Source organism: Tupaia chinensis, unplaced genomic scaffold (genome assembly GCF_000334495.1).
Source record: "Tupaia chinensis unplaced genomic scaffold, TupChi_1.0 Scaffold000288_2, whole genome shotgun sequence".
Classification (NCBI taxonomy): Eukaryota; Metazoa; Chordata; class Mammalia; order Scandentia; family Tupaiidae; genus Tupaia; species Tupaia belangeri.
Window position 1 is genome coordinate 3077011 of NW_006159773.1, and position 11970 is coordinate 3088980.

The 11970-nt window shown below is 37.4% G+C and overlaps 1 protein-coding gene and 1 long non-coding RNA gene across 4 annotated transcripts in view; one reads left to right on the forward strand and one right to left on the reverse strand.

The window, feature by feature from the left end:
• The window catches only part of SGK3 (serum/glucocorticoid regulated kinase family member 3), a 135385-nt gene extending 128035 nt beyond the window's left edge, over positions 1-7350 (forward strand). For all 3 annotated transcript variants that reach the window (XM_014588587.2, XM_014588588.2, XM_006150457.3), the window contains 2 exons: positions 982-1071; positions 5738-7350. In XM_014588587.2, the coding sequence (XP_014444073.1) occupies positions 982-1071; positions 5738-5908 (261 nt within the window). In that variant the 3' untranslated portion in view covers positions 5909-7350. The remainder of the gene's footprint in view (positions 1-981; positions 1072-5737) is intronic.
• Positions 1-11970, reverse strand: part of LOC102480826 (uncharacterized) — a 27550-nt gene that overhangs the window by 2550 nt on the left and 13030 nt on the right. The window lies entirely within an intron of this gene.

Sequence of the window (11970 nt, forward strand, 5' to 3'; positions counted from 1 at the left end):
AAACATACTGGATTCTCATTTTCTTGACCAAATTAACCTTTTAATCAGCTGGGGGACTTTATATTCTGCCTGGAACATTTTTCCATCTGACTAGTTCTTACCTTTCAGACCTCTGGTCAGATAACATTCTCTAAGAAGTCTTTTAACCACTAAACTAGGTTGGATCCTGCTGTGTACACTCCCATAACACCCCAAGGAACAAAAGCTAGAATTAATACTGTGACAACTAATAATAGTACCAACTCAGAGTGTTTTGTTTTGTTTTGTCTTGTTTTGTTTTAGTTTGCCAGAGAGTGCTTGCACTTGTCAGGAAGGGAGAGCAAAAAAGCATCTTCTAATGGAGTGTGGTCATACCTGAATTCCTTCTCCATTTCTCCATCCTGTCATGAATTTGGGCATACACACATGTGTCTGATATGGTCCTCAAACTGCTAGGACCAAGATTTAAACCACATTGTTGGCCATGTGCAGCCCAACTCCCTCTACCACCAGGCTCGGGGCCAGCCCCAAAGTAAGATTTTTTTTGGTAGCTGAGTGAGCTCATCACCTTGATTTTACCCTTGCCCTTCTGTGTAAAGCTCTCTACCTGATATCTTTACTCTCCCCACTTTGGTGATAATAATTCTTTGTGACAATATAGTGCTTTATTCTTTTCATAGCACTGTTATTTCCACATTTTATACTGATGCTTCAAGCAGCCAGTGAAGTATTTAGGGCAGAAATGTTGACCCCATTTTATCTTTGAGGAAACCTTGACTGTGAAGAGGATGTAACTTGAGTTCAAGTAGGTTGTTCTAACTGACTTTCAGGTCTGCTCTTGTAGTCTTTTTACCATTTGCTTCATTAATAAGATGCACATGTGCCTAAAAAGAATTATAGATGGTAATGATTTGGCAAAATGGTAATAGTTTTATAAAATTCTTCAGTGAGTATGTAATAATTCTTCAGCATTAGTAAAATTTTTTTTTTTTACTGTTCTAGCTTGAAATTCAGAATCATCCTTTTTTTGAATCACTCAGCTGGACTGACCTTGTTCAAAAGAAAATTCCACCACCATTTAATCCTAATGTGGTAAAGTATAATATCCAGATATTTCTAAGATTATGAAACATAGAATTACAGCTCATTGTACTTTTGGAACTAGATCTCAAGATCTAGCTCGAATGAAATATAGTCATTACCTAATATTTGTGAAATATGTCACTCAGGGTTGTCTAGTACAACTAATAACTGCAAGAAGACTAGTAAGATTATAGTTACATTAGGTTAATAATAATACCAGCACAGTCATTGTGAAGTATTTCTTTGGAGCATATGTAGGAAAGAAATGAACTTGATAAGTAAAAAAGATGCAAATTAATTATTTGGTATCATTTATAAACACAGTTAATCAACAAATAATAATACTAATGCATATTCTTTCCTAGATTCATATAAAACTAGGTATAGGCAAACATTATTAATGCTACTATAAATTAGGTCATTTTTGGAAAACGGTTAATAGTATAAAAATGGTCATATTAGCTAGACTTGTTAAATCTAGTGATAGAAACATTTCACCTAAAAGTAATTTTTTTTAAGCAAGAAGCCACATCAGGCCCAGCCACAGTAGTATATGCTGCTAAGATGCTGTGCTCCACAGGCTGGAACCACTTGGGAGACTTAGGTTTGATTCTTGGGCCAACCTAAAAAGACTGGATATGGTGGCATGTACTCATCCCAGTAACTTGCAGAGACTGAAGCAAAAGGATCATGAGCTCCCAGGTGGCTTCAGCAACATACTAAGACCCACCCACTGCTTTGCTTTGCTTTGCCTTTTTTTTTTTTTTTTGCCACAGGGTCCATGCACCTACGAGAGAGAGAAAGTGAGAAATCACCCCCTTAGGGATGCCCATGCTACAATCTCTTGTCCTCCATTCTCCTCTTAGGATCTTGAGCACATATACACACACACCCAGCATGATCTTCAAGCTGCCAGGTCCAGGACTAGAAACATGGTCAGCCATGTGGGAATCTAGCACCTTAACCACCATGCCACCTGCTGGCCCTAGCAAGATCCCATCTTAAAAAAGAGCCAAGAGTTACAGTACACACCTGTATTCCCAGTTGGGAAGCTGAGGCAGGAGGATTGTGACATGGCAAAGCCCTATCTTTAAAAAAATAAATCTGCCTCAAAGACATGCTTTATAGTATTAACGGTGTTGGAAAATTTTGGAAATAAGTAACAACAGGGAAATTGTTAACATACACAATCATCAGTAGTCAATAATGATACTTATAATTAGCTTATGTATAGGCATATATGCTTTATACATGTGTTACAGTATATACTGGGTTGTCGGGAAAGTCATGACGCACTTTCACATAGAAAAACAGAAAAATATGTTATGATTTTCCCAACAACCTCATAATTTACTCTTCCAATAAGCTACCAATTTACTACTGTAACTAGTTTTATAAGTTTTATAAATGAGGAAATGGAAACTCATAGCTGGATGGAAAGTAGAGCCAGGATTTAAAATCTGTGTGTGTGCTTTCAGAGTCATTACCCTGTTTTCTTATGCTCTGTTGCTTTTTCTTGCTAAGAAAATTATAATAAGTGTAAAAATGACCAAATGCTTAGAAAATCCTTATAATGTTAAATGGAAACATGGTAATAATTTTGGGGACTTACTATAGCAGTAAACATAAAGATAAGGGCTGGAAGAGAATATAAAACCGAGATCAGTTTGGAATTTCAAGATCATAGGTGAATTTTTTTTAAGTTTTTTGGTATTGCTGTGAAACTTAAAGAATAGTAAGTTAGAGCAAGATAAGTTAGTGAGTTCAGGAAACTGTTACTGAATTTGCTCAGGCTTCATGAAGGGCAGTGTCTGTGTACAGCTCAGAGCCGGTGAGAATAGCTGTACTAGTTCACCCCCATAGGCAACAGAGTCTGTAGCCTGACTTCATGTACTATACCCAGAAGTGACTCTTTCCGAAGGGACTTCATTAGGGACAGTTTCTGTCTTAAATTTCTAGAGTTTGCAGTAGGAACCCAGGGCTCGAGAATTACTTCATCTTTCTCTTTAGATTGAGAGTCTTAACTGAAGTTAAGAAGTGCCATCATCAGTCACAGAGAAGAGTTAGGGCCTCCTTCTAAGCACTGAAAGTGGAAATAGTGTTAATGTTAACTTTAGAATCAAACCTTTCAAGCTTTATTTCTTCTGCCTTTTCTAGCATGGATTGTGAGGTTTAACTTACATAGCACTTAAAAAGCCCCTGAGCCACGTAATAGGTATTTAATAAATATTAGTTTCTTTCTTTCCCTTTGTTCAGGAATTTTTCATTTCAGTTAAAGAGACAGAATATATTTAAAAAAAGAAAAAATGAATACTATATATTTAGCATGTTTTAGGCTTTCAGTATGTTGGTTGCATTGAAATATATAATGTGAGGCAAAAAATAAATGTCTCATTATAATTTCTAATTGCATCTGTAGTAGAAAAGGCAGTTAATTGAAATTGCCTTTGATACTTACTCTTCTGATGAACAAAATGAATTAATTGATTTCTAGTCTGTGGTTGGTTTTTATTTTTTCATTATTTTTTTCAACGTAAGAGCACAGGGGTGGGAGAGAATGAGTGATATGTTTTTGTGTTTTATTTTGTGTGACTTTTTTGTTGTTTTATTATTTTTTAGTTTGCATAGGGTATGTATGCTCATCAGAAAGAGAGGGAAAGCAAGAAAGCACCCTCCTGGGGGATGACCGTGCTGCAATCACTTCTCTCTGGATTTTTGGGCATGCACGCACATGTGCCTGGCATGTTTCTTTTTTTTTTTTAAAGAATTATTTCATTTAACTTTATTATTATTATTATTTTATTTATTTTTTGTGTGTGTGGCGAGGTTTTTGCCATAGGGCGTGTGCGCTCGCCAGACAGCAAGAGACAGAGAGACAGAAAGCGAGAAATCACCCCCTAGGGGGGATGGCCACATTGCAATCCCTTCTCCTCCATTCTCTCGGGATCTTGGGCGGGCACGCACGCACACGTGCCCAGCGTGAATTTTAAGCCACTGGGTCTGAGATTCGAACTGTGGTCGACTACGCGAGTCCAGCGACATAGCCATTACGCTAACTGCTGGTCCCCATATTATTATTATTTTAATAGTTCCAGGAATAGACACTGAGAGGGAGGGAGGGAAATGAGAAAGCAAGCCTCCAGGTCCAGGACTTGAACCACCATTGTCCATGTGGGAGTCCAGCGCCCTTAACCACCACGCCACCTGCCAGCCCCTACCTGGCATGCTTCTCAAGCTACCAGGTTCAGGGCTTGAGTTATGCATTCAGCCATGTGGGACCCAGTGCCTTAACCACCATGCCACTGGCTAGCATTTGTTTTGTGTTTTAATGAGAGAGCTCACACATGGAAGGAAGGAAGAAAGAGAGTTATTTCTGACAGGGTTTTACTATGTCGCGTGCTTCTCCCTAGCCTCCCTGTCAGCTAGGACCACAGGTACACACCACTGTGCCCCGGCCTGTCTTAGGTTATGCTGGGAAACAAATCTGGGTCTCGTGCATCCCTTCGACCACTGCACAGCAGCGCACTCACACCTGCTTGAGGACTTTCTCTGTAACACAGTCATGTTACCACTCAAAGAGGGTCCATTGTCCAGTACACATAATGGCAGTCATTGAAACAAGAGTTATTGCAGGCGATCCATGGCTTAGCCAGTAATGAGGTAGAAGTGTTCTAGTTCAGGCTTCAAATCTGCCTCCCTGTATATAAGAAGGTTGGGTCTTTTGTAGAGGAGTAGATCCTATGCTGCATGCTCATTGTGGATTTTTATGCAAGTAAAGGATTGTAACTGCAACTCATGGGTTGCTTTGTTGCAAGTGGCATTTTCCCTCCCTCTCTGCAATTTGGGTCAACTTGAACACACTCAGCCTTTTTAGTACACACATCCTCAAGCAAACTTACAAAACAGTAGTTAGCACCAGGCTTTTCTTATTTAGGCTAACTCTGGCCATAGTAGTGTCACCTTTAAGAAAGCCAGATGTGGCGCAGTGGTGAAATGCAGTGCTTTGCAAAGCTAACCCACGTGGGAAGATCCCTGTTTCAGGAGACCTCCTCGAGTACACCCAGAACATGCTTGCCTATGATTCAGGACTGGCTCAGGCTGGGGGTGATGATGGCATGGGACCCTGTTGGAGGTTCTCTCTTTCTTTTGCTTGCTCGCTCATGAAAGGAATAAATCATTTTTAAAGGGAAATTCAACAATTTTACATATTCTTTATTCTTTATTTATTCATCAGAAGACTTCACCCACCTAACATTGAGAAACCAGATATATAGGCATTTTTATGGAGGTGGGAAGCTCAAATGTAAAATACTATTCTGAAAACCTTACCTGGGTTTCTTTTTTGGAGGTAGAGGTGGTGATGGGTATAGAGACAGGAGGATCAATGACAGGACCAGAGATTCAAAATAGCCTAAATAGAAACTCCCTGATGGTAGCCTGCCACACCCCATCGCTTCTCACCCATTCAAAAGAACCTTAACTGTTAAGACAAATACCTCACCCAAATAATAAATGTCAGGAAAGGAAAATCAGGAAAACATTTCAGACAAATGAAGTGGGAAGGCATCTAACCTTGGCAGGAAGAAATATTCAAATTCATAAAGGAGCTTTAATGAAGGACCAAATTAACGAAAGAAAAGATAAGGTGACTAATACTATGCTTTTGATGTTTTAGGCTGGACCAGATGATATCAGAAACTTTGACACGGCGTTTACAGAAGAAACAGTTCCATATTCTGTCTGTGTGTCTTCTGACTATTCCATAGTGAACGCCAGTGTACTGGAGGCAGATGATGCATTCGTTGGTTTCTCTTATGCACCTCCTTCAGAAGATTTATTTTTGTGAGCAATTTGCCATTCAGAAACAACGGAGCAAATCCAAGCCTATGATGGGACTGAAACTTCTGTTTGTGAATATATTCAAATATGTATAACTAGTGCCTCATTTTTACTTGTAATGTTGGAAGCTATGAAAAATGTATTTTCTGCTGTATGCCAGAAAATAGGGCATTTCAAAGAGCTAAGTTTTGAATTAAAATTTGTATTCTTGTTTATTAAGCTTATTTTTAAATGGAAATTTTAAAAGCTATTATTCTTAGCATTAATCTATTTTTAAAGAAAACCTTTTGCTATTGACTGTTTTTCTCCCCTCCAAGTTTACACTAACATCTACCCAAGACTGACTGTTTTTTAACGGTCTGCTTCACTTAACATATGCTAATACCTTTGTAACTCTACTATGACTTTTGTTACCAAATCGGAACTATGCAATTGGTACATGGTTTAAAAAGAACCATATTTTTCCATGAAAAATCACTGTTGGAAATAATCACTTCTTGTTAGGATTAAAATGTAAAAGCATAGCTGGCTGCGAGTTAACATTTTGAATACTTGTTAGTTCTGCAGCTCACTGATGAAGTAACAAAAAAAAAATCTGTTTTTGAAATACTAGTTCAAATTTATGAATTATTTTTCCTCTGGGGGAACAGAAAAGGCTTAATGGTTAGACATTTTAAGAATTCCCAAAGATATGAAGGGTAATAAGTACTGCTGGGTTTTCTTTTTTTTTTAGATGGTGCCAAAAATGAATGTATCTGTGTCATGTATTTATATTACAAATATATTCTATTTATGTTCTTTTCATCTTTTTAAATATTTAACATAATGTTAAATAAGTCTAAATTTTAGTATTTGCTTTTGCAAATACCTGTTTCAAATCTCTTTTCCAAATTGGTTAAGAAAAAATCTTTTTAGAATAGTTATATAATTAGGAATTAAAAAGAAAAATAAATTCTGGGTCCCTGAAAATTAATAGTATCAATAGTTTCACTACAGTGTAACAAAAATTAAAAATAATTCAGGTGGGTGCATATTGAATATCTTATGTATCTTAGAAAAAGTAAAAGAAACTGACCTTTAAATTCTAATGAACCAATTAACTTGTGTACTTGTAATGGTAAAGAAAATGACTACAAAAAACTAAACAAGAACCCTCTATTTGGAATTCCAGTTCTTGGTTTAGAGGGTTTTCAAGTCATGTAGGAAACATTCTATGAAAGAGTTTAGTGACCCAGTTTAGATACTCCAAGGACAAGCATTCCTTTCATGTATTTTCTTGAGAAATCACAAAAGCATTTCTTACTAATACCGTTTGGCTTAAAAATGTTTAGCAGGATGTGGGGGAAGTGGGTATGTGCTTTTGTTACATGAATAATATTTACATCCAATACACTGAATCTTCCTTTAAAGGTAAGACTTTAATATCTACACTGTAAATATTTTATTTGTTTGGCACTACTGTAAGCTCTGCTTTTATACACAGCTCTGTGCTTATTATAAAGCAAAATAAAAACTGTAGTTTCTTGTATGATTTTTTAAACTCAGCCACTCATTAATTAAACTGCCAAGAATTAAAGTGCAATATTGTATATTTTTAAGAACAAATTAAAATAAACTTTTTATGTTTCTCAGATCATCAGAAATACAAATCTCTATAATAAAAGTAGCAAAAAGATTAATGATCATCTAATGCCTGTCATTATTTGAAATTAAAATGTGATGGTTACAATTGTCATTATAAAATGAATTATTTATGTGAGGGAGTAAAGTATAAAATCTTTAACAAAATAATGTGGATAAACTCAAGTTACTAGATTATTATAGGCTGACATGTATAATAATTCAGGGAACAAAAACTTTTTCTAAGTTTCAAGTTTATCTTTTCTCTCAGACCCTAAGTCTTTTAGAAAAATGTATGCTCTTTGAATAGTAGAACCATTTTATAGTTATTACCCAAATAAACTCAAAGTTCTAAATGAAGATGCTGAAACATTCTTTATGTTATCTATACTCTTATTGCATGTGGTACAAATACAGGGCTTCCTAATACTGTCACATTATAGTGCACACTGAAAATTCCAAAACTTGTTTAGCACACCTTGGGGTTAGATGTAGACACTGGCAACAGATGCTGTGTACAGAGTTTTAATACGGCAAAATCATTTTTGAATTTAAGACATTTACAGAGCCAACAGTGTTCAGATATAATTTCAGCAATGATGAACATTTAAATAGGAAATACTTTTAAGTTTTTATCACCATAACAATTTACTGCTACCAATATCTTTTAGCATATCTATAACTAGTGATCTTCCATAGGCATAATGATAATACGAAACTGCACAAAGATACTTTGTAAGTCATTCTTCTGCATATCATAGGTCGTATGAAAAGTAGTGGATATGTAGGAACATCTTTGGTGATGCTTGAGTGACTTTTTCACTAGAGTGCTAAAATTGGTAACTTGGCATAATGGTTATGTCACTGGACTCCCAGGTAGTCGACCACAGTTTGACTTAAAACTCACACCAGGCACATGTGCATGCGTGCCCAGGATCCCTAGAGGGGAATGGAGGATAAGAGACTGAGGCGTGGCCATCCCCCCGGGGAGGGATTTCTAGCTTTCTGTCTCTCTTTCTCTGTCTCTCTGGTGAGCGCATGTGCCCTATAGCAAAAATCTGTTAAATATAAGTAAAATTCATAACTTAATTTCTCATATGCAGTCTGGAAGTTAGTGCTTTTTCGTTCTTTTCTTTTTTTTAAAGTTTATTTCTATTATGAGAGAGAAAGACAAGCATCCTTTCAACAGGGCCTCTCAGCAGGTCACCTCCCCAACCCCAGCTTTCCTAGCCAGGTAGGATGATGGGCATACATGCCTGTCATGTGCAGGGAACTGAACCTGCATCACTTGGGATTTTTCTGCCGCTTGCCTTTAAAGGCAGTTTTGACTTTTACCAAATTTTTACAGATTATTCCATTCCCAAGGTGATTTTTATTTGTGTCTTGGAACATTTGAGGTGCTATAACAGAAATAACCACAAAGGAGATGCCTTATAAATAACACTGTTTCTCTCAGTTCTGAAGTCCGAGACAAAGGCTGGGTGTCTGGTGAGGCCCTATTACAATGGAGCCTTCTCACTGTATCCTCACCTGGTGGAAGGAGCTAACTAGCTCTCTAGGGTTCCTTTTATAAAAAGGCCACTAATGCCATTCCATCTCCCAAACCCCTCTGAATACTTTGACACTGTGAGAATTTTGAGGAGACACATTCAGACAATAGCAATAGGAAACAGTAAGACATACTTAAGTGAGTTTCAGGTGGCTCGAATACTTTGAAATGATATGCCAAGTTTTGTGTAAAGATGGATGGCAGGTAGGGAGCAGGACAGCTTTATCAAAAGAATTCAAGTAAATAAAAATAGTGGATTTTATCTTTTTTCCCTTTTTAATTGCCTAATATTAAAAGAAATTAGGGAAAACGTGCTTTCTAACTTCTGTGGTAGCATTCTAATTGGAGATTTATCTCATTTTTTAGCATTTTGGGCTGCTGCTAATATTATATAATCACCCATATATACTCTATTTATGACAGGGTCTTGCCAAGTCATGACACTCCTCCCTCAACCTCCCAAGTCACTGGGATGATAGGTGTGTGCCAACACACCCAGGTTGGACTCAGAATTGAACTCAGGTCTCCCATATAGTCCCAGCCCACAAAACAATGATTATTAACATCAAGTGCTACAGTGGCTATGTATTCTTTAGTAGCTAGAAGAATGCCTACACAAAAATATTATTCATTTCACTAGTTCTGTGTGTCATGTCCATTTTTACATAGATAGAAAAACTGTTAGACTCAAAATGAATTTTTGTATAACTTACTCAAAGTCAAGACAGTAGAGAAAAACCTGAAGCAGGGACCAGCAGATGGCATAATGGTTATGTCACTGGGCTCCCACAGTCGACCATGGTTTGAGTCCCGGACCTGGTGGCTTAAACTCACTCCAGGCGCATGTGCGTGCATGCCCAAAATCACAAGAGGAGAATGGAAGAGAAGTGATTGCGGATTGACCATGCCCCCTAGGGGTTGATTTCTCACTTTCTATCTCTCTCTCTCTCTCGCTGGCGAGCACACATGCCCTATAGCAAAAATCTCTTTGAAAAAAGAGGACTTCAAACAGTATTTTTTTTTTCTTAAAGCAATATGACACAGAAAAATCCCTGTACGGAACTATAGGAGTGATACAGCAGTGAAGCAGCCAAAGGATCCTACAAAGGACAAGAAATTCATTCTTACATAGTATATAGAAAACAGTGATGGCCATATAAATATTATTAAAGAAATAGTTTAAAACAAAGAATTATATTACTCTTCAAACCTTGCTTACTGGAAGAACCAGGCACGACTACTGATTTTGTAAATCTTGCATTCAAATGTGACTTACACTTTAAATTCACTTTTACAGGCATGTATCACAGACTCATTTTTTTGTAGTATCTTCAGCTATTTATTAGAAAGTAAAGATTTTGAGTTCAATTTTAGTTAGTTCTTCGTGGGAAAGTACAATGTTGTCAATTCTTAAATGTTTTTATGTTTTAATGGTTAACTCATAGAATCTAGAGGCTTACATACAGTAAAATCAACCTAGTCAAATGTTCAAATTTGATCTCAGTGTGTTGGATTTTAGTTTTTTTTTTCCCCCCAAATAGTAGTTAATGTAGCCTTGCTGTGTTGAACTTTTTCTTCTGCCTGAATGATAGTAAAAATGCAGATCACAGCTTACTTTGTTAATGTACAGTGATGCTCAACGCTAACACTTATCTGCTTTAGTATGTCTCCAAACAGTATGTATCAATTAGATACCAAAAGCAAAGCTTTATATTTGTCAAAACTCAAGACTTAATTTTTTTGTTGTTGTTCATCATAGTGTGTGTTTGGTCACATTGTGATCCTCTTCCTCCAGTCCTCCAGCTAGTCAGGATCCCAGGTACACATTCCCATTGCTGGCATGTTTCAGGCCCAGTAAGCCAGGGATTTCAACCACAGTCGGTATGCCCCTTCTAGCTCCACAGTCACTTATGCTATAGCCGTGCCACAGAGAGTGGGCGAACTTAACATGTCAGAGCTGTGCATTTTGCTGTATATGTATATATATATTACACTTAAATGAAAAATATTAAAAGGCCCAAAGTATTGAACTATATAAAAGGCTAAAATAAAATTTTATAATCTTTCCACTCTAGTCATTGAACTATTTTACCCAATTACATGTAAGAGGATCAGAAATTTGGAGCAATGGGAAAATTAAAGGGAGACTGTGAAAAGAGAGAGAACTTTAGGTTGCATAAAACAGGTCTTTGAAATACACACTTATTTGTGTGTGCATGTGTGTATGTGTTTAGGTTTTTGCTCAGAGAGAGAGGGGGAAAGAGAATTCACCCCTCAGCAGGATCAGCCACGCTGCAAATCTCTTCTCCTCTTGAGAATTTGGATGCACATGCACATAGACCCAGTAATGATTTTCAAGCTGCCTGGTCTGTGAGTTGAGCTGTAGTTTGCCATGTGAGTATCCAGCGCTTTAACCACCACACTACCCGCTGACGCTGATGCACCCCAACTTTAAAAAAGTCAAACTGGCCCAGCAGCAATAGCTCCATCTCTTGGGAAAGTGGAAGCCATGTGGGAGCCCCAGGTTCAATTCCCAGGCCAATCTTTGACCCTAGCTAATTGGGGGACTGGGGCAGGAGGATTGTGATGTTGTGAGACCTTGTCAGAAATATCTATCTTCCTCTCTCCCTTTCTCTAAGAAAAAAAATTAAGAATTAAAACTATGAATCTGTCCAACAAATGCCCATATGATTATATTGAAAAGTAAATACTATTTCTTGCATATCATGTACTGGTTTTATATATTGTTTCTAAGTGTCAACCAACCCCTGAAATTTGTTTCCGATGTTCAGTGATAGTCTGTAATTTAAAGTGTTGGGGGGAAGGGGCAGGGGCAGCAGGTGGTGTGGTGGTTAAGGCCACCCCTGGGAAAGTGATTTCTCACTCTCTGGCTCTTTCCC